This window comes from Nymphalis io, chromosome 21 (assembly GCF_905147045.1).
Source record: "Nymphalis io chromosome 21, ilAglIoxx1.1, whole genome shotgun sequence".
NCBI lineage: Eukaryota > Metazoa > Arthropoda > Insecta > Lepidoptera > Nymphalidae > Nymphalis > Nymphalis io.
Genome location: NC_065908.1, coordinates 1,537,020 through 1,561,894, shown reverse-complemented (window position 1 = coordinate 1,561,894; position 24,875 = coordinate 1,537,020). Strand labels below are relative to the sequence as shown.

Below are 24,875 nucleotides of genomic sequence, written 5' to 3'. Positions count from 1 at the left end.
AAATATTACATTTTTTTTTTATAAAATAGGAAGACGGACGAGCATATGGGCCACCTGATGGTAAGTGGTCACCAAACGCCCTTAGACATTGGCATTGTAAGAAATGTGAACCATCGCTTACATAGCCAATGCGCCACCAACCTTGGGAACTAAGATTTTATGTCCCTTGTGCCTGTAATTACACTCGCTCACTCACCCTTCAAACCGGAACACAACAATAATAAGTACTGCTGTTTTGCGGTAGAATATCTGATGAGTGGGTGGGTGGTACCTACCCAGACGAGCTTGCACAAAGCTCTACTACCAGTAAAACAAAAACATTAACATGCTAAAAAATGACTTACAAAGTGATGACAATTAAAAATGTAGTTTATAAAGACTTAATTTTATTATATTGACACTAGCAGGTTATTAATATAACGTTATGGACACTTATGTATGAATTTTTATATAAAAATGATAAAATAAAACCTCTTTGATTGATGACAAAATAACCTATAAGATAAAAGTTGATGACAGTTTGTGTGATATATTTAGAAATAAAAACTGCTTTGTTGGTCCTGCTGGGTTCACGCCTATATACATTTATTTTTTAACAAACTTTACCTCTTTTAAGAAAAATCAAAAGTATATTTTTTATTTAGCCAAATTCTGTCTGTGCTGCTGGTGCGTCGTCGTGCTGGTCGTCTGCCAATTTCGACTAAGTGTGGAAATACCTCGACCTCGTGGATAAACTTTGTGCTAACGGGCCCCCGACTCTGGGCACGTTTGTTATAACGATAACAAGTTCGCCTGCATTATGCCGGCACGTGTTACGTAACGGTATTATCGGTGTTTGTCATTGACAGATGAAAGACTGATTCATTCAGGGATACACTGTACCGAAAGCTATTTATCATCAGTAAACGTTAACGTGCCGTTCGTACGAGTAAACTGGTGCGAACGCGATTGATATCAGACTAATATTACAAATTCGAAAGTAGCCCTGTCTGTGTGTTACCTCATCACGAATAAACCACTGAACCGATCGAAATGAAATTCAATATAGGCGTAGCCTGGGATAGGGACATAACCTAGGTAAGGTGTGTGTGTGTTATATATGGACAGCCTCGTTGGTCTAGTGTCTTGATGTAAGGCCGCAGACCCGTAGGTCCTGGGTTCAATTCCCAGGTCGGGCCAATAAAAAGTTATTGGGTTTTCTTTTGTTTTAGAAAAGTGTGTTCACTCCCGTGCCACGGAAAGCACGTAAAGAGAGTGTACCTGTAATAGAGAGTGCACCTGTGTTTGCGCACACACTTGTGCACTATAATATCTCCTGCGCAGTTGGCTAATCTCTCTTGAGATTGGCCGCCGTGGCCGAAATCGGTCTGGAGGACATTATTATTATTATATAGTACATATATACAGTATACAGTAAATATAGTAAAATAATTTGAAGCTGATAGACTCACGTGGAGCAATATACTTTTATAAAATGGTTTTCGCTGGTGGGTGTTAGGTATAAAAATGTAGCCTATCCTTGGGGTTCAAGCTGGCTTCATAACTAATTTTATCGAAATCTTAGTTTTACTGGGTTAGCCGTGGAAGCGTAACAGACAGAAGGACTTTACTTTCGCATTTATAATATTAGTATAAAAACGTTAGAAGGCTAGTGCTATTGTTAAAGCATTGCTACGATTGATACGAGCATTGATACGAACTGACAATCGTTTGAAAAGCAAGTCGGATACTAAATCAGTCAGAACTATCAGAATTTATTTATATGCGTATGATATTTTTTTGAAGAAATTAAAAAAAAGGAGATCTTACACAGTTATAACAAAATCTACTCTTAAACATAAACAGTTGAGCTTAAAACTATTTTTACTTTCATTGCGTTAAAGTTATTTTCAGAAACTCAATGTTTACTCCCATAGCAAGAAGAGCCACAGTAAATCTTCAAGTAGTTTCGTTTACCATAGACTAATATAGATACACAAAAGCTCTGATATCAACGAGCATTTTTGTGCGCAATACGATGATAACGCAGTAGAAATATGCGGAAACCGTGTGCGAAGATCATGGTCTCTGTAAACACAACTAATTGAGCGTTAAACACATGACGTCGGTTAGCTCAATATTTGGAAATGATAAGGATTGATAGAGTTTTTAGGATCCGTTATCGTAACATCCAAATTTATTAATTTCATATTACAGATACGTATTTTAAGGTTTGAAGAATTTATTCTCAAAAAAAAAGACAAATTGTCACTTATATGAGAACATAGGAAATGCATTATATATATCTTTGGTCGTCAAAGACACAACAATTTGGATGTATGTGTACTGTTCAACGGTAGTGTTTTAAAAGCATTATTGGTTAGAATTTATATTATGGCTATTTTCAATAATATATTTTGATAGTCTGGATTGATTCACATTTTTTACATAAGATGGTAAATTGTTATATATTTGTGCTCCTTCATAGGTGATATTCTTGTTAGCATAATTTCTCCGTGCTTTGGTAAGACTAGTAAACTTGGTCTATGGTCATTTTAACGCCACCAACCTAAGTTTTAATAGCATAAGTAACAGTTGTTCGTTACAACGCTGAGCGGAAAATTTTTGAACAATTTGAGAATCTTCTTGTTGTTCTTCCTTATATCCTCTTTCTAATTTTATCTGAGTGTTTTATAACAATTCGCTTCAATCGCTTACTTTGATTTATTTTAATATTTATATATAAAATAAAAAATTCTTGCTTGATTTAGAAACATTAGCAGAAAAACCATACAACATCTAGTTGCTAAACTTGAATTTCATCCATACCATCAATTCCTGCAGGTTCTGACGCCCTTTTTCTTTATCGCCAAGCAGTTATTATTAATTATAAATAAAATTTAGGCACATTAAAACTTACTAACTTTTGGCTAGTACATGTTCTATCCACTATATTTCACCACCACCTTGGTTATCCATTTTTGTAAATACTTGTGAACTCACACCTTTCGTGGAATTAATTGTAGTGCAATAAAATTAACAATTAGCTGATTCCTTACCTTCGCTCTTACTTTCTCTTTGTACTGTACAATTAGTGTTACAAGATACCAATTAGTACTTATCAAATGGCTCCTCTAGCTTACTTCACTGTTTCATGATGAATTCTTCTATTTCAAAGTAGCGAATGACTTATCTATATGTAATACCATTAGTATTGATTTATTTGTAATTCGATTCTCAATATTTATTATTCAATATGTTGTGCCTTAAAATAAACGTATTTATTAATTAACGCAAAAATAATTATAAATAAGTCAGGATGTTTTCAAACTGAAATTATTGTTTAAAAACAGTAGCAAATAAATCAAAAGAATGAATCGTTGACGAAAACGAAAACCATGCGATGGAACCGAATAGAAATCGAATAATAACTTTATTATTTAAACAAGTAATTTATATATTTAACGCGATGCTATACACAAATCTTATATGTATATATTCTATCTCAGAAACGGCTGTAATAATTTCCCTCAAATGTTTTGTTTAGATATTATTTTGCTTCTTAATTTTATTTATATAGATACCAATGTTTTTTACAAATGAAATAAAAATGTTATAACTAATTATATTAAAGCATGCGAAACTCGTTCGCAAAGATAATTACAATAATTATAGCAATACTTTTTTTAAAATAGTATTAAAATTATTTACTGCACTTTATTACGTCATATTTAGTTTGACCCTCACCCACGTTATCCGTGACATTAAGTGGCACTTCCCCCCTTCCCTCTTATATTCCCCGACCCTCCTAGCCACCTGAGCACCTGCGTACTAAGCTTCTCCTATAGAATATATAAAACAAAATAGGACAAAGCTTATCTTCTTTTTAATTTTCTCTCTCAAGAAGCTAATTCTATTGTTTTTACTTAAGCTTTTTTATATAAAATTGTTAAGCGGATGGGTAAATAGGCGACATGATTGTAAATAGACCCCATCGTCCAAAGACATTGGCGCTCATCGCACGCGCGCACGTTTACATCGGGCCTGTTTAAATTGCGTAAATACTGTTACGGTAGACCCCCAAACACAATTATCATCAGCTTTCCTTATACCAAATTTCTCTTAACCGTAAAAAAATATATATTCAATAAATCGCTGATATATAAAGATTCCATAAAATGATTTCTTGTATTATATGATAATAAAGTAATATATTATTTTACGTTAATATTTATATATATATATATATATATATTAATATTAGTAGTTATATAATATACATATATTAATATTATTTGAATAATATTCTATGCTAACGTTCCTTATATATGTTTTTACTCAATATCTTATCTATATGTCAGTAGGATATGCCAATCCTTATATCAGCGAATATTTCTGCGCAAAGATAAAGACATTGTTATCGTTGATATTAACTGATTAAGAGAACTGATAGATCAATTATTTTATCACGATTTCGAATGGTGAAAGTACAGATTCTTCGATGTTAATCGAATTTAATTATTTGTTTTATATATAACTGTATTTATTTATTTGAATTACCTGCCTTGTTGGTCTTTTAGCTATAAATAAGGCCGTAGATCCCGAGGTCCTGGATTCAAAACCTAGATTGGGCCAATAAAAAGTTAATGGGTTTTTCTGTCGAAAGCACAGAGTCTGAAGTTAGAAGTGAGTGTACTCCCATGCTTCGGAAAACAAGTATAGTCGTTGGTGCAAGGCCTGAACTCTTTTCGGTCAAAAGTATGTTTTTCGGAAAGCGAGGGGGATAGAGAGTATGTCTACCCAGATGCACTCGTCGCACACACTTGTGCACTATAATATATACTACGCAGTTTGCTAATCTCTCTTGAGATAGATCAAGATCGGTCAGGAAGGTCATCATCATCAATCACCACCAGAAATAACAACAATAAATTAAATTTCGGCTTCGTTAAATATTTACTAGTTACATCGAGAACATGTTAAAAACAGAATTAAATGATGTTAATAGCACAACATATTATTATTTAAAACACAGTTATACATTATATAATAACTAACTTCCATGTATAGTATTGCGTAATATATATATTTTATATTAATTGTCAGTCTGTTCGCTTGTGTATTACAAAATTATTGAATTTTGATCAAAATAATATTTAATACTTTATTTTAAAAGAATTAAACTGCAATTTGTAATGGAAAGGAAGGATGCAGCAGATTAATAACTAGTAGGTACACGCGTGTAGAGGATGTCAGTATGGTGTTTCATTGAACGGAAAGTAACATAACGCTCACTAATAACGAACACTTTGTTATTTTTACAACATTAGTTCGTCGATTTTATCTTTCACATTTAATATAAACACACACACAGACACACGCGTTTATTTTTTTACCGATATCATAAAAGGACGATATTTAATACATGTATGAATGTTTTTGTTTTCGGAAATTTCAAACAGATTTGTAGCACAAAATCATTAAATAAAAAACTCAAGTTGAGTTATTTTTTTGTTTTAATTATTTTTAAAGTTTCTTAACCATGTCAAGGTAAATATTGATTTGAGGGGGTTAAATGTGTCAGAGTTCATTAAAGTATATTAATTATTAAAAACTTTACTGATTAGTATATATATTTGAGTATTACTGGTGGTAGAGCTTTGTGCAAGCTCGTCTGGTTAGGTACCACCCACTCATCGGATATTCTACCGCAAAACGGCAGTACTTGGTATTGTTGTGTTCCGGTTTGAAGGGTGAGTGAGCCAGTGTAATTACAGGCACAAGGGGCATGACATCTAAGTTTCCAAGGTTGGTGGCGCATTGGTGATGTAAGCGATGGTTAACATTTCTTACAATATCTATGGGCGTTGGTGACCACGTACCTTCAGGTGGCCTATATGCTCGTCCGCCTTCCTATTCTATAAAAAAAGTATAAATATATATAAGTATAAAGTGACCATGTTTAAGTGTCACGGCTAGGAAAAATCATTACAAATCTTTTGAAAAATCTCATATGTATATTAAACGCCTAATAACTTATTCATAGGTCAATGCGCCATTAATAGGCACCTACAAATTATTATAAGCCCATACAAAACATTTTGTAGCAGTCAATGTGAAAATGGACCTAAACGTATGGTAGTGACATTAAAGCTTGTTTGAGTTAATATTTTAACATTCATCATCATATATATAAATATAACACCTATTATATAGTACATAAGGTTCATATTCGCTAATTATAATACGTTATATGTAGTTTATTCCAGGCGGGCGTGATGTCGCATACATTACAATAAATCTAAATACAATCATTTCATCTAAATGTAAAATAGTGGCAACACTTATGTATTCAGTCTTGATATATTTATATGTTTAGATATATAACATTACACATTATAAATATGTACGTTGTTCATAATATGTGAAAAAATTAATGAATATACCATAATCATGATCTTACATTATATAAAGAAAATGATCTGCAAAATTGCTATAGCATAAACTTAATTCGAATATGGAATACAATAAAAATCGTTTCATACTTAACTATTGTACATAATTGTTGGAAAGTACTTTATTGACAATATTTTAATATAATTAATAAAAAAAGGGTTTTAATAATTTAGATAGTTATCGTCACATAGGGGAAAATCATTCGCGTATTTAAATACGCCGAATTGCATAATAAGACGCAAAATACAAAATATTCTATATCCATCTATGTATGTTAGAAAACTTAGCTTACTTATCTACCTACCTACCTTACCTACTATGTCTGTACATATACATATACGTCGCAGGGTTATTGCTAAAGCCGTCAAAATGTAATTAAATTAATGTAAGAACAAATGCACAGAATTTTGTCAATCTAAATTCCAAACTGGGACACGGTTTTCACGATTTCAGTTAAATTATAATCTGACTAAATATTTTCAATGACAAACATTCAATATTAAACTGATATGTCTAAAAATCGAACGAAGTTTCTATTATTTTTAATACAACTAGGATTATTTACAATAGTACAGACTGTGTACATTGAAATGACAATTTAACTGAAATTTGTTTATAGATATCGTAACAAAATTCAAACGCTTTTACAATAACCTGCTGCGACATCATATATAAGTGTAAAATAAAATACTCAGGATAGTACTAGGCAAATATGTTACAAGGTATAAGAGTTTCATATAACAGCTTACATAAAGGATAGGCTAATTTAGTGCTCAGACAGGAACCAGTTCATTTAACATTACAGTTTCTCCAATAAATGTTATTATGTAAGATGAGTTCGAGCACCTCAGGTGGAAATTTTGCGGCATAGTTGACCTTACGATAGTAATGGAGGACGCCTGTGCCAAGAAAATGAAATTGTCTATTTAAATAAATATTATTTTTTGTTACCAGTATGAATAATATCAAAATATATTTATTTGATGAGAATAATAATGTTTTTAATGTTGGACGTACCGTCTTACATTAAAACCAATACGAAGGATTGCCATCTAAAAATTATATATTATTTATTAAAACTTAGAAATACATGTGTAGTTTTTAAGTTCTGACTTTATGGTCTGGTCTGGTCAAGTTTTGAAGGTTAAAGTACTAACTGTACGACCGAGCTTTATGTTTTTGTAAAGAATTGCGTTTTTCTTCAGAAAAACATCAATATTTATGTTATAAGCAAAACCTTATCTAAATACAAAATATGAGCTAAATCATTAGAGCCGTTTCCGAGACACACGAAATAAATATTTAATTATTATATATAATTAAAAATATTTTATAAAATATATACTTAAAATAAGCCAAGCTAAATCAAACAGTATATATTATATCTCAATTTGGGTTGTAGGCGAAACATACCAACCAATTTTAAAAACAAAACATATTATTAATCAACAACAACATTAATAACAATTTCTAAAATGTATTATAAACTAAATGTATGTAATTTTGTTAACAGTCAATGATCCAATTAAAAGAACGCAAAGAAATGGACGAGGCTTTCAAAAAGGCGCAAAAGCCGTGGGCGAAACTTCTACAGAAGGTGGAGAGAACGCGACTAGAGTATCACACAGCTTGCAAACAAGAGAGGACTGCGCAAAACCAGGAGAGGAATGCCAGCGGTGACAGCTCCCTCAGTCCAGACCAGGTTAGTGATGTTCGATTTTAAAGTAGCTAGGGTATTTGTTGACTATTTCACGTTAAACATCTTGACAAGTCATTTAGTCTTCGTCTTAAGTAAAAGATATTTGTTTATATACTGGCTGAATGGAAATCAAGCTAATTGTGATTTTCTTATGGCCGAAATTTGTAATTCTACAATTCAAGATTTAAATCGACCTTACACATACACCAACCGATAGACCGACCGATCGATCAATCTTCGTCACAATAGCGAAATCGAACCGTCACACAATTACTAAACTACAGATATCAGTCAATCTTTTTTTACTAAAGCTTTATTTTTTGTCATTCGATTCTAATAACAGTAAGAAATGTCATTAAAAATAATCACAAAGACACAAGACTCAAAAAAAAATTAAAAATAAAAATCTTTCACGTATGCGTGTTCTGATATCGAGGATACTGCAACTGACATTAAGAACCTTATGTTTATCAGCTGTATCTCATAGAAGTATAGCACTAAATGCTTAGCACAAACTAATCAAGTAAAAAAAACACCAATGATATAAATAGCGGTATTTATACATTTTTTATGTGATATTGTTGTCTGACGTACACCTCGAAGTTATCTGGGGCGTTCGATTCTGCGTATGTTACAAACCGTTTACTTATTTATGATTCATCGCCCTCTTTTATGTATTTGTTACAATCGATATTAATTTAAAAATATATTATATATGTTTGTTGATATTGTATCTTAGTGGTCCTTTTTCACTTTTCGCTCTCGAATGACATATTCCGTGTTTTTCGTGTCATTTAATAATTTCTTTTTTTTAACTAAGTGCACACATTGTTTCCTTTGTGTAGACAAACGAAATTCGTTTCGTTTGTAATTCAAATTAGAATAATTTAATTAAGGTTTCGTTTGTCTACACAAATAATAACATAGTATACTCAGGGATCAATTGCACCGTGTTCTATAGAAATATTCCAACCCAAAGAAACATCATAATAATATGTATATTGGTTTATGTCTATATGGTTATATGTTTATTTATTTAAAATAAATGCAAATAAAATAAAACAAATATAAAGTAGTTGTCTATAACATTTGTGTAAAAAATTAAAAACTTTACAAATGCCGGTAAAGTAATATAAAGAAAATTCGCATGTAACGTAGAAGTTCAACAAAGAACTAATTGTATAAAACACTTTATATAACCATCGCTTCTGAATAATATACAGCGTTACTCGTCGCTTAAATAGCGTTTGTACGCTATTATGAATGAATGTTACATTAAATATAAATATTACGTAATATTCAATTTATAAATTTTTGATTAAGTTTAGATAATATATAAAATAAAACGTAATAATATTTTATAAGTTTATAATTTTAATTTTATACAAATTATAAGTGGGTTAAAATTGACGTCTAGTTTGTTTGGCCTTTATTTATTATTTCGCCTGCTTAAAATAAATACAAATAGCACGTATGTACATAGCGTTGGAACTTATCCATCCATACTCTGAGGCCTACCTCTCATCGAGCTTAAACCCGAAGCCACTGGACCGAGCTAACGTAGTCCAGTACGCGGCTTAGTGCACTCGTAGTAAACAGGGCACGAGTTTTGAAGAGCCGGACAATAATATTGATTTTAGAGTTCTTTGACCACTCGTCCCATTTTATATTTGTCTATCAATTTCTCTTGATTTGGTTACGAAGACAAGAATCTATTATATCATAATTATGACGTAAATTGATTATTAATGACAGTTTACACTTTTTGTTACGCTGGAAAAACGCATACGCGTTTCCCCCACGGAAACAGTAGGGGGGGTATGTGGAGCTCGCTGATGTTTGAGGCCCCGAACATCGGAAAACCCACTTAAAAAACCAGCGGTACCATTTCCGTCTTAACGAGGAGCGCCACGGGATCGCTTGCGCATGCTACCGCCAGGTATAATACCTTTGCCTGTACCGCGTGGGGGCCCCACGCGACACAGTTTACACTTTGATTTATTAAAGAAATTCAAATAGTTACTTAATTATCGCAATGGCTGGTCGTGTTGAAATATAAAGATTATCTGTATTCAGGATATGTACTTACCTATCTCGTTGATCTATTGATTAGGTTATAAAGCTACCGATTCCATTTAACCGGTGTATATATTTTTGTTCAGATGTCATTAGTATACTTGGTTAGTTAGGAAGTTCGCAGTTTTCGCATTGTGTTACACCTGTGCTTTGATAAGCATGTCAAGTAAGACCAGTGATCCATCTCGTCTTGTCGGTTTACCGCCCAAGTTGATTCTGAGAGATATTCTATTTGCGCACATACTTTTTTGCTATAATATATCATGACCAATTGACTAATTCTATTTTAGATTAGACCGTGAGGTTAAAATGGTGGTTAAAGAATTTTATTTTTTTTTAATTGCCTTATATAATTCAGAATGATTAGTTTAAAAAAATGTTATGCAAAATGATATAAAATAATTTTATAAGCATAGATAATGCATTTTTAATATTATCAATGAGCCACACCCGTGCAATGCTTAATGAATCATTTCTCATTGACGTGCACATTTGTTGAATTCAGATTAAGACTGATAAGTAACTTTCATTTGTTTTTTTGAAATTATTTGTAATATAATTTAAAAAAATTTAACATCAATATCTTTTTTGGTATAAATTGACTTAGATATACATATATATCTTTTGAAATACTTTCTTTCTTATTATTGTTAATGAAGTATAGTAACTATTCTAGTCTAAGTCTATTTAAAATAGTACTTACTATCTTTTAAAGTATATTTTTTATTCCTTGTACTATGACCCTATTTGTATCCCTACCTCAGTCCTGTATGTATGCAAAATATCATGCTGACCGGTCCAGTAGTTAAGACAAACAAACAAACAAATAAGAACCATACAACTAAATATAATTTAAAAGTGACTACAGGCACAAGAGACATAACATATTAGTTCCCAAGGTTGATTTCGCACTGGCGATGTAAGCAATGGTTAACATTTCTTACAATGCCAATGTCTATGGGCGTTGGTGACCACTTACCATTTGCTCGTCCACCTACTTATTTATAATATTAGTAAGGATAACAACTGACTATTTAACCCGTCTAACCAACTATCTATCCAAAATTAAAAGTTACAGTATACAGTAACAGCCTGTGAAAGTCCCACTGGAGACTTTAGAAGAGAAGGTTTTGGAGCTTGTTTCACCGCGCTGCTCCAATGCGGGTTGGTGGAATACACATGTAGCAGAATTTCAGTGAAATTAGACACATGCAGTTTTCCTCACGATGTTTTCCTTCACCGTCAAGCACGAGATGAATTATAATCACAAATTAAGCACATGAAAATTCAGTGGTGCTTGCCCGGGCTCGATCCCACGATCATCGGTTAAGTTTAACGCGCTCTAACAACTGGGCCATCTCGGCTTACTTAAAAGTTATTTGTCAGATAATCAAATCAGGTGTTAAGACTACAATATTAACATATAAAATTACATTCGGTCACGGGAAGTAATATAACATTCACCGCATCGGAATCCGATGATTGAGGTTTAATGGCAGACGGCAGCATTTTGTTATAAACGATTATATTGTGATATAATTGCGACCTTCAGTGGTATTTATACGTAATGAGATATACAGGATAGTAATACACGAACCACTAATGAACATTGTAGTATCAGAAAGAATGTTCATTTGCCCTTTTTTTTGGATATTTTTAAAATAATTTATGACGTTCAATGTAATACTTATATAATTAGTCCTCGTTTGCTTTTTTTTTTTTTATATATATTCGCCGGGAGGGCAAATGACTCTACTCCACCTGATGGTAAGTGGTAGTAGAGTCCAAACGCGACGACGGCCAGTACAGACGGGAAAAACGTTCTGCACTAGCCGCCATCGCCTTGCCGGCCCGCAAGATGCCTCTTCACGCCTCGTTTGAAGGAACCCGGGTTGTAAGAGGAGGGGAACACGTGAGCTGATAAGGAATTCCATTTTTTGGAAGTGCGACAAAGAAAGGAGTTGCCAAATTTCTTTGTTCGCGATGGAATTGATGTCACAGTTAGGCGGTGACATCGAGAACCAGCTCGCGTGGACTTAAGAAGGAAGGGGGAAGCAGGAATTAGAGAGAATAATTCCTCAGAGCACTCGCCGTGATAAAGTCGATAGAAAGCGCTCAGTGCTGCTATCTCACGACGCAATTGTAAAGGTTCAAGGGTGTTTGTGACCTTTACGTCGCCAATAATGCGTACGGCACGTCGCTGCAACCGGTCCAAGGCCTCAAGTAGGTACTTAGCGGAGCCATCCCAAAGGTGCGAGCAATATTCCACGCAAGACCGTACCTGTGTTTTGTACAGCAGGCACAGTTGTTGTGGCGTGAAAAAGCGCCGCACCTTGTTCAGAACTCCGAGTTTCCGTGAAGCTGTTTTTATAACAGCCTCGATGTAATCCCTTGGACTAAGGTCGCAGCGAACGTCAATCCCCAGCATGGCGATTTTGCTTTGCATCACCAGCGGAGTACCACAGAGGGAGGGAAGAGGGGAAAATGTTGACTTTTTCGCCGTGAGAGCGCATACCTGTGTTTTCTTGGCATTAAACTCAACAAGATTATCAGAGCCCCATTTGGCGATGAGCTCTAACGTCCTATCGAGTTCAATGACAAGATTTTCCCGCCTCTCCTCAGTTTCCGCCCGCCCAGCCACTGCGCGTCCGTGGTATCCACCATGCACTGTACTATCATCTGCATAGCAATGTATGTTCCCAAGGGAGAGCATATCATTGATATGCAAAAGAAAGAGTGTGGGAGATAGCACCCTGGGGACCTGGATGGGGACCCCAGCATTCACTACATAGAATTGTGAAGCGCAACCATCTACTAAAACACGAAGGCTACGCTTGTGTAGGAAGCTGGCAATCCAGGTGCATAGCTGAGCAGGCAGACCATATGCCGGTAGCTTGGAGAGAAGACTTCTGTGCTAGACCCTGTCGAAAGCCTTGGAGATATCGAGGCTGACAGCCAACGATTCTCCATGCTTGTCGATAGCTTCACCCTAGAGGTGTGTTACGTACGCTAGAAGATCACCTGTGGACCGTTTTGGTCGAAACCCGTACTGACGGTCATTAATTAGACAGTGATCTTCTAGGTAATGGATCAGTTGGTTGTTTAGAATCCGTTCCATCACCTTACAAAGTACTGAGGTGATAGCTATTGGCCGATAATTTGCCGGGTCAGACCGATCCCCTTTTTTGGGAACCGCTTGCACATTAGCTCTTCTCCAAGCCTCCGGCACACATCCCGAAGAGAGAGAAAGTTGGAACAGGCGCGTTAACACAGGAGACAGCTCCGATGCGCACTTCTTCAGCACTATGGCTGGTATTCCATCGGGACCGCTAGCTTTCCGTACATCAAGTGATTGCAGCTCCGCACGCACATCACGTTGCCTGATTTTAATGTCAGGCATCGTATGGCCACATGCAGGTATTGTAGGTGGCAGTGCACTACAATCATCGATGACGGAATTGTCGGCAAAGAGTTTAGCCAGGAGATCAGCTTGCTCTTGCGGACTGTGAGCTAGTGATCCGTCCGGATTTCTGAGCGGTGTGACGCCAGAAGTTACGGGAGCCCCTAGGATGCGAAACAAAAAACTGATGAATCTTAGTAGTTTGTTAACTACTAAGATTCATCAGTTAACAAAAAAAAAGAGAGGAGTCCTTAGCCCAGCTGTGGTACATTCACAGGCTGTTACTGTTTACTATTGTTAATTATAATATATTAAAATCGATTTATCGTGCTCGTACTTAGAATACTTTTCCTATAATTTTATATTACAAAATAACCAGCCTACAGAGTATATATTTTAGTAAATTAGGTTAGAACACGTGAATCTTAACCGAAGATTGCGGGTTCGACCACCGCTGAATTTTCATGTTCTTAATTTGTGTTTGTAATTTATCTCGTGCTCGTGCCTTCTCTTAAAAAGGAGAGAAGGCTTTAGCCCTTAGAAGTGGCATATTTAGTGATATTACTTTTTACTTAATATTAAACTAGTTTTCGCCCGCCCTATAAGATAGAGGGGAGGTGTAATGTATAAAAAACAGCCAATGTCCTTCCTTGGGGTTCAAGCTTGCTTCTTAGAAAATTTCATCAAATTTGGTTCAGTGGTAGTGGTTAAGCGTAACAGACAGACTAAGTTACTTTCTTCGTGCATTTATAATATTAGTTAAGATTAGCATAGATTCGTTTTAATCGATGCTTAGATGATTTGATTTTACTTTAAATATTTTTTTAGATTAGACTTATTTTTTGATATTGATATTGTAGCTGACTGTCCATTTCATTACGATCAATAAATATGTTTGCAAAAATATATAAGCAAAATACAATGTTATACACGATCGTTTTATAAAGTAAATGACATTTTTTTTCCTAATCACTTCAGTCAAACGCTTTACTCCGTTACAAAGCTGATTGTACCGTAGAGACGAGCGATGTTTTCCGCTCCGTACGGCTGCCATATTGTAGGGACTTATCGGACACATCCCGATACTTTAAATTTATATCCGACCGAATAGGGGAACCATTTAACACATAAACCTTCGAATCATAAAATATTTAAATAAATACGTTTAATACGTAAAAGTGAGTTTGTTTGTTTTGTTGGTTTGTTATGCTTTCACATCTTATCTACTCAACCGATAATCATGCAATTTTGCATACTCGTTGTCAGGGGTCTAGAAAAGGACATAGAGTACCTACATCTTGCCTTCCCCCTCACACGTGGACGAAGCCGCGCGCTGAAACTAGTATCACAATAAATTGATCATTTATTTCTATCAAAAGTATTGAATACGTATGTATGTATGTTTGGTGAACCAAAATATATTGTTTATAAGTTATAATTGAAGGCAATAAAGCGTTTTTAATTTTTAATGAGATCTTGTTTATTTATTTATTTTCATTTTAATATGTAATTAAATCGAATTAATATTTATTATAAAGAGTTATTAAATAAAACATAATTAGGTGTCATTGTTATTTGAAGAGTACACTTAGTTTAAATAATTAATCCCGATAAAATGTTTTAAAAACTGGTAACTCTACTTTTGAAGTACCCGAGCGAATGCCGCTGGCAGTTTCCTTTGCAAGTATACGTCGATTCTGTCGGCTCTTTGTGTGTCGTCGGGACATTTCAGAAAGATTTTCCTTTTTTATAAAAAATGAAAATTTAGATTTTCTCTAAAAGAAACTCAATGAACATGTCGATAAAAGTCATTAAAGTACCTACTGGGAAAAGGCGTCTATTTTTCAGAAGCTTTTGGAACTAACTTCCGCAAGGTATGTGAACACTCAATACTGCTTACAAGAGGCTTAATCCTTATAACAAATTGTTTTTTTATCGTAATCGAATCGAAACGCAAGCTTTGTTTTTCCTATTTTACTAAAACAACAATTCAGTTGCGGTTCGGTAGAAGTTGGATCGGAATAGAATCGGAACCGTTGATTGATTAGTTGAATTTGAATACCCCTGGATTTTGATCCACGTTAATACATAATAAAATAATTTGAAAACATTTAAATTTAAATTTAATAATTCATTGATTCAATTGTTTTATGCAAAACTTATAATAAATGTAGTTTCCAAAAATAAACGCATCTAGATTTGATAGAACTCTTCAGCCTCTTACGTCATGAACCCCGCGAGCTGAAGAGTAAGTACTATAAATTAGGAACACGTGCATCTGATCTCCGCTACCTACATATTTCTGCTCAAACTAGAGGTTGCCGGCACTACGTCTTCGTGTTTAAATTATTTTTTAAGTAAATAAAAAAAATATGATGTATACGAATTTTTAACAACAAAGTAATTAATGACAAAGTGAATGATAATGTTTGATGAAACACATTGATTGATTGAATCGAATATTGTTGGTTCATATCTGATCAACTCAATTGAGTTATTTCTCTCCTGAATGAGTGACAAGTACATCTAATAAGCATTTTCTTTTCAATACGATATAAACCATACCATACCACAAAACCGTACCGGTTTAATGTTGTTATATAGTCAGTGTATAAAGTATCTTTTTTCACATATTGACGAAAATCCTTTCATACGGGAATGTTTTTCTTTTTTGTTAAACTTTTTCCTAAAGCATCCTGCCCAGTATTGTTTTTTTTTTGCGTTTGACCGTTGACTTGCTAGATGTTAAGCATCGACACGATCTAGGATGTAGCGTGCTTGCCTAGAAGAAACCTGTTTACTCTGGATTTCAAGACACCAACTTTGTACCTATTAGGAAATACAGTAGGTATGTTGTATACACACAGTATATTTAAAGTTGTATGTGTATGATGGGTAGAACAATAAAAAAGCGTACATGCAACAAGGATTACAAAACGTAAAATTCTGATTTAGTAAATAAATATCTACTTGCATTCAAGGAGCGGTCCTTTTAAAATGAACTTATTTGACTTAACATTGTAGGAAAGCATTTTTTTTTTCGTTCTTTTTGTGGCACACGATATAAAGTTTATTGAGATCAATCAACAACGCTTATACAGATACATAAATGATTAAAAACCAAAAGCAGTCGCTTACAGGAAAATACCACGAGTTTTTGTGATACTTAATTGTTTCGCAGAAATACATATAAAATTTAAATAAACGTGCAACGCTCGGTGTTTCGAAGAAGGATCCGAAATTATATTAATGCTTTGATCTGAAATTATTTTAAACAATTCAAGCAATAATTCGATTTTGTGTGAAACGAGGAAAAACCAAACATTTTCGCGAAACAATTTGTGAAATTAAATGTTGTGTCACGGTCTTCAAAGCCGTGCACTTGACAACTCGAAAACCGTTTTCAATATACATTACATTTGATAAGACAGATATTCAAATATTCATATTCTGTTTGAAAGTCTTAAGGATTTTTAATATTAATCCATAAACAAAAATATCAGTGATCAAATAGCGGTGGTTCAAACGCGTGAATCTTAACCGATGATCGTGGGTTCAACCCGGGCAAGCACCACTGAATTTTCATGTGTTTAATTTGTGTTTATAATTCATCTCATGCTTGACGGTGAAGGAAAACATCGTGAGGAAACCTGGATGCGTCTAATTTCATTGAAATCCTGCCACGTGTGTATTCTACCAACCCGCATTGGAGCAGCATGGTGGAATAAGCTCCAAACCTTCTCCTCAAAAGGGAGAGGAGCCCTTAGCCCAGCAGTGGGACATTAACAGGCTGTTACAGTTACTGAAACAAAAATATATATTTAAAAAAAACATTAGTGTAAATTTACACTAATAAAAATAACAGACTTCCACGTAACACGCACTGACACTGACTGTATATCGATGCTAAATGTACGCAATATTCGCACATTGTATCTTTTAAACTTCATCTTAAAGTTTATGAAATAAAGAATAAAGAGCATATCTAAAATAAGGTTACCTAGGGACGATTCGAAGCCTTAAGTTCTACAATCCATTCACTGTCGACAGTAAAGGTTTTCCTTCACAGGAAAGTTTACATAAAGAGACGGTTTATCTAAAAATTAGCTTAGTATATATTTTCGAAAGTCTGACGATCAAATGGGCATCTACCCAGACGGGTCAGCATAAAGCTTTAACACCGATGAAAACTGACTGGTATAAGCTCTTTATTTTTCTCTTTAAAGAGATAACTAGCAGTATGTGACAGTACAATTGCAAATAATTAAATCAACTTAATTTATAATATGAATCTAAACATACCTACAAATTTAGCTTAATGTATTATAAGCATTTGTTGAACAATTGCTACGTTTTAATATGGTAACGATAATCGCGACCCCAATCTCATCTAATTGAATGTTATTACAGAATGAATTTCCATAATTAATTCGTAACAAAGGTCGTTCTAAACGATTCGCCTTATCAATGCATTATCTTAATGTAAGATCTAAGATCGCGTGATACCATCATCCCTGACATAGTAACGATAATATTTATTTAAATTAAATAGAAAATATATCCACGCTTATTGATAATATGTTGTTAGAATACAATGTAATAAAGTAGCAGCCTGTAAAGTCTCACTGCTGGACTAATGCCTCCCCCTCCCTTTGAGCAGCTTGGTTTGAAGGTTTAAGCTTATTCCACCGCGCTGCTCCAACACGGCTTGGTAGTGATGAATGGTACAGTAACTAATATGCACTACACTTAAACAAGTGAAAAGAAAGAATGAGGATACAGATGTGAATTGGTACAAAAGTAATGTCATTAAAGAAGAGTTTTCGAGAAAATAGTAAGTAAGTAAGACTAACGTCTTTATGTGCTTTTACGAGTTGTGTTTCCTTTTGTCAAAACCCAATAATTTATTAGCGTCCCGAGTGGATTTTCATCTTGTCTCATGATACATTGTACTCATATAACACTATCTCCATACCGATATTTATTAAAATTCATGTCAGCAGAAAAAATAAATTTGAAAATATTATAAATGAAATATACTTCATATTTAAAGTACTAGTAAATATGTCAAATTCGTGATTTTATATAAACGAATCCACACAGGATTCGTTTATACAAAATTAACACAAATATTATTTATATACATATAAAGTGTACACACACATCGATAACTTAGGGACTTGCTCAAAACTTCTAGGATCTCGAAATGAAATAGTATAATGGAATAAGTTTAAGCTTTGAAGTGAGCGCGGACCTCGAAACAAGTTAATTGCTCTCTACGTTGGACGATGCAAAGTTTTGAAATTTGCACAACGTTGCCAGTTGCCATACGTGAATACTTGTTTTAGTTATTTTCATTTCAAATTGCATGAATTCCAGTTGATATGAATTTTCGCTTAGATTCAAAGGTTTTCTTAATAAAGGTAAAGGTTTTTTTAATAATAGCAATTTTTACGGAATTCTAAATCAATTTTATTGGATAAAGCGTTATCAAGAACCAATTAAAGAGTATATTCTTTTTCCAAATTCATGTTTCATAGATCATGTTACGTAACATTGAAAAAAATATCTATACTTTGGAATAGTACCAGTTTCAACCCTCTAAAAAATTTACGGATGAGTACACATGGACACATCAATAGAACATCTGCCGGCAGCTGCCGAGACCGTCTGCGTAGCCGGTTACATTTATCTAAAAAAGCCCTTTTATCATAAACAGACGATTTATAAATTTATACTCGCTAATATCGAACCTAAGAAAGATCTATTTACGCAATAAACACGTCGTTTCACTTGGTATTAATTTGAAGGTTGGTTAAATTTTGCCTAAGCTTATAAGTACAGTGATAATTATTTCGTACTATGGTTCACTACAATTTAAATAAATAAATAAATAAATATCGATTTTTTTATATTTTTACTAAACTTTTATATATTATATTATAAAATTGCATAATGTGGCAAAATGATGGGTTTAATTTACTTCAAAGTTTATTTTCTTCTTTTTAGTACTTGTAGTTCTTGTTTCAATTCAAATTATATTAAAAATTGGCTTATCTATCGCATTACCCGTAAAGTATTATGCGTCAAATACATATTTTTCTCTAGTGAGATCGGGACTGATGTGGTACATTATTACAAACAGGCACTGAGCTACCTTTAACGCAATAACGAAACTAATTTACAACAAACACATACAAACAGTACGCAATAAAACATTGTACAAATGTAAAGAAACGAAACAATACAACAAAACGATATATCTCTCTTAAGCCTAATAATTACATAAGATGCCTTCCGTGGTTTATCTGTTATCTAATCGCGGTAACAAACGCAGACCCTCTCACGATTGTGTGACCTCACCCCTATCTATTGTTTGTCTCTGTACAATCGTAATTAGCCAATTATATGCGTGCACACATATCTGGTTAGGGTGACCATGGTTCATTATATAGCGACACGTGTAACTGTAACAGCCTGTTAATGGCCCACTGCTGGGCTAAGGCCTCCTCTCCCTTTTGAGGAGAAGGTTTGGAGCTTATTCCACCATGCTGCTCCAATGCGGGTTGGTAGAATACACATGTGGCATAATTTCAATGAAATTAGACATATGCAGGTTTTCTCACGATGTTTTCCTTCACTGTCAAGCACGAGATGAATTATAAACACAAATTAAGCACATGAAAATTCAGTGGTGCTTGCCCGGGTTTGAAACCACGATCATCGGTTAAGATTCACGCGTTCTAACCACTAGGGCATCTCGGCTTTTATTCTCGGCTTCTCGGCGACACGTGTATGAAAATATAAAGAAAATTTATGTTGGTCAAGTGTCACGATATCCAATTAAACTTGCATTGTATGTAAATTGAAATAAAAAATAAAATCCTATATTTCTAAGGTAATTTAGTAAGCTGGTTATTTTAAGATGATTTAGTATGATAGTTCCTTCGTATTTTTAAATTTATGAAAACGACATCTCCTAAAAGACAAGTAGTTTAATTTGATCGGACTATTGAAAGTAAATAGAGAGTTAGGAGACCATGATTTAATGGGTGCAAAGCCGTAATTGAGTTGTTCACGGTGTAGAGAACTTACTATGTAATAATTATTATATTAAAGCTATTTCAATTTACATCATATTTATTTTTATGAAATGAATGAAAGAATCATATTAAAATAAAAAATCTCTTTTGAGCAATAAAACACACAGAAGCGAGTCGTTGTAGATTATCTGTTATCATTAGAACAATTGTTACGAGTCTCTCACTTGGCGGCGCCGTGCTATTGCTGATATGTACATTACTAATTAAGTACAGTCGTTCGTATAATAAATACGTTTTTATGACAAAAACTGCAGATATATATATTTTTTTTATAGAATAGGAAGGCGGATGTGCATATGGGCCACCTGATGGTAAGTGGTCACCAAACGCACTTAGACATTGGCATTGTAAGAAATGTCAACCATTGCTTACATAGCCAATGCGCCACCAACCTTGGGAACTAAGATTTTATGTCCCTTGTGCCTGTAATTACACTGACTCACTCACCCTTCAAACCGGAACACAATAATAACAAGTACTGCTGTTTTGCGGTAGAATATTTAATGAGTGGGTGGTACCTACCCAGACGAGCTTGCACAAAGCCCTACCACCAGTAAAGCCTATCAGAGCAAAATAATATTTGTAACAAATAAATTCTTAGACTTACTATTCATTATATAAACATATATTATTATAAGTGTTTCTTATTGCAGAACTAAACGTTTTTATTAACCTCACACCATGAACTAAGTCATTACGTTTGACACAAATCGTTCTTGAACTTCAAGACACAGCTCTGCAGAATAACAACAAAATAATAAATAAAAACAAAATACAGAATCGTAAATCAAGTGAATATTTTACACGTAATTTTACAACATTGAGGCTTAATACGCTAAATATGGAAAATTTAATCTATATTCAATTTAATTCGACCCATATAAAGACATGTCCCGTTTCTTTTTCGATGGCATGGTTCAACTACCAAAGTGATCACGCAATGATCACTCAGCTACCAAACGAGTTAAATATTAGAAAGAAATGATTTATTTAATTCAACGACGTTCATAAAACAACCGTCATATAATACTACGTCATGGGAAATCTTGTAAAAAAAAAATTCTTGGACATATTTTGTTATTTGTCTATGGTAAATTGATTGATCAATGATCTTCTCATATATGTTTAAATCATCAATATTTTTATCTATGATAGATAATATTGTTTTAAAATATTATTGTTCTTATAGAATTTACCAAGGAAAGGCATCATAAACAACTGAAAAATCAAAAAACTGTTTCGATAGATTAAATTATTTAGCTATTAAAAAAACTTATAAACTTAGGTCTTTGTTGCTGTCACAGACTAGACGCTTTTTTCGCACTTAATCAAAAACGCATGTCGTGTCTACATCAAGAGAAATGTAATCATTTGAATTTTTTGATTGTCATCTTCTTTTGTGGACTTATGAACATAAAATAAAAATAAAAAATTTGTAGTATTTAGGTTATATTGTACACTTACTCCTATTTATTTTTTCGCAAATTATTTTATTGTGAAACACGCAACACCGACCCAATGTGAATGTTACCAACATTATGAATTTACTTCAAAATGTAAGGGAAAAAAATAATGAAAACTATTTTATGAAATGTATTTCGTACACTTGTCAAATTAAATAACATACGAATAATCATATTAATTTTCTTTTTCTATAAATAAATAGTTATTTTTGGAGATAGTATCAATATTTGTGTTTATGCAAAGACACCGTACCCTATATGTCTTTGATACATACATAAATTTGCTAATTAATTTTATCTAAAGCTAAAACGAACGAATTCGCGTATTACGTACGCTTGAGATTATTCGCAAGTTCCACATAATGAGTAGTTATTCAGGAATTCGGTAGAGGCAGCGTATCAACCAGTTCGGGATGCATTGCATAATGATTGCAACATCGCGTGTTGAACATCAATCGCGTTCGAAGCATTGCGTATGATATTCCGTTCGTTAAACGTGGTGATTTTATGAATACATTTGTAAATACATATTTGCTATATTTGGTCATCAATGGCTAAGGATTTCGAAAACAAAATGATGTATGAAATAAAATTACTTAATGTTATGGTTGTCTGGGCAGGTACCACCTACTCATCATATATTCTCAGCAATACTAGGTATTTTAATGTTCTGGTTTGAAGGGTGAGTAAACCAGTATACGTCGGCACAAGGGACATAAAATCTTACTTCCCAAGGTTTGTGGTGCATTGACGTTGTAAGGAATGGTTAATATTTTTTACAGTGTTGATGTGTGCTGGTGGTGACCACTTACCATCAGGTGGTCCATTTGCAAGTCCGCCTACCTACTTTTCCTATGGAATCTGGAGCTATGTAGCTTATCCTGAACCGCACATCCTGAAGTCCTAAGCTGTTGGGGCAATAAATATTATTGTGAAAATAATCTTAGTAACAAACTGGCGGTATAGTAAAATCTTTATGACAGCATTTTACTCTCTCTCTCTCTCTCTCTCTCTCTCTCTCTCTCTCTCTCTTTTGTCTCTTTAAAATCTTATCGGATTTGCATCATTTCAGATTATCAGAGCGAAGCACTATAAAGTGATCACATTATACCTGTATTGTAGGAAAAAAAAGCCGAGATGGCCTTGTGGTTAGAACTCGTGAATCTTAACCAACGATCGTGGGTTCAAACCCCGGCAAGCTCACTGAATTTTCATGTGCTTAATTTGTGATTATAATTCATCTCGTGCTTGACGGTGAAGGAAAACATCGTGAGGAAACCTGCATGTGTCTAATTTTATTGAAATTATCCCACATGTGTATTCTACCAATCCGCATTGGAGCAGCGTGGTGGAATAAGCTCCAAACCTTCTCCTCAAAAGGGAGAGGAGACCTTTACCGAGCATTAACAGGCTGTTATTGTTGTAGGAACTTGGATTTAATTCGGATGTTCTAATATAATGAAAGTGAGAACAGTTCAAAGCTATTTACAAAGAGACATGTTTTTTTTAATAATAACGTAATCTTGAAAGTTTCCTCGAAGACCTCATGTCTTGAATATCTATCAAATACGATTATTTACACTCGCAACTCCGATAACACCATCAAGACTGACACAATCGTAATAACATCAGTTATCCGTGACAGCGTGACAGTTTGTCTGATTGTATGTTTGTGTTAAACCAGCATTAAACATATTATTTTTATATCAATACAATATATATTACTGTGATGTAATAAATATACAAATTGTACATTATTTAAATGCTGCCCTTACTCATTAATATATAGTTGTTGTATTTAATTGCAATATAAATTATTCTAATTAGCACAGCGCTTCTGTTGGCAGTGTGCAATGCTATAGCGGTCGCATGCCTTAAATGATATGATACCCTAAAATGACACATAATGGAATAGTTGGTAGAGATATGGTTAGTGTCTCCTATTAAATGCTTAGATTTAATGTACGACTTCAGCGTAAATTTCCGATCGACGACGTATTTTAACGTCAAAGACAGCGTCAGCAGTCAATAGATATTTCAGCAGCGAAAAACGAAGTGATCGAGACAACAACTCTTGATAAACAGTGCTCGAGGCGTTTTTTTTTTTTAATTTTATACACGACGTCTAAGCTGAATGGGTCGAAATAAATAGAGAAATCCAACGAGCATCAGCGTTTTAAAAAGACCCATACAGTACATTTCTATATTAAGCGGCGTACGGTGTGATGTGAGCGGCCGGTGGCGAAGATAAGACCAAAGGGTAAGAATTTCGGACAAGAATATGTTCTAGTTTCGAACATTTCAGAGCGAAATCTATTCCGTAATTAGGTCTTAAATTTATTTTTTATAAACAATATAAAATTTAAAAGTGAGAAATATAATGTTTAAAAAAACTTTATTTCGGATAATTAATTACATATTTCAATTACATAAAATTATATCTTATTAGTAATTAACCCTTCGGTTAAAATTGATAAAGACCGATCAAAAACATATTACAATACTAATAACAAATGTGTAATGTAACGACAATTTAATCGAAAAGCAATTAGTACACAATACGAGCAGATAATACATAATATCACGTATGTTTCATCGACATTATTTATGTTATTTATTAACCGATTTTCAATATCAAGGTTTTGTGTTCCTTCGTGTGCAATGAATACATTTTTATCTTAATTAATTTTAATAGTATC

General features: G+C 33.7%; 2 protein-coding genes across 5 annotated transcripts in view; both read left to right on the top strand.

Moving 5' to 3' along the window:
* Window positions 1–24,875, top strand: part of LOC126776908 (uncharacterized) — a 75,525-nt gene that overhangs the window by 10,584 nt on the left and 40,066 nt on the right. The window lies entirely within an intron of this gene.
* The window catches only part of LOC126776812 (protein kinase C and casein kinase substrate in neurons protein 1), a 109,312-nt gene that overhangs the window by 66,303 nt on the left and 18,134 nt on the right, over window positions 1–24,875 (top strand). For all 4 annotated transcript variants that reach the window (XM_050499610.1, XM_050499612.1, XM_050499608.1 and 1 more), the window contains one exon: window positions 7,949–8,137. In XM_050499610.1, coding sequence (XP_050355567.1) covers window positions 7,949–8,137 — 189 coding nt within the window. The remainder of the gene's footprint in view (window positions 1–7,948; window positions 8,138–24,875) is intronic.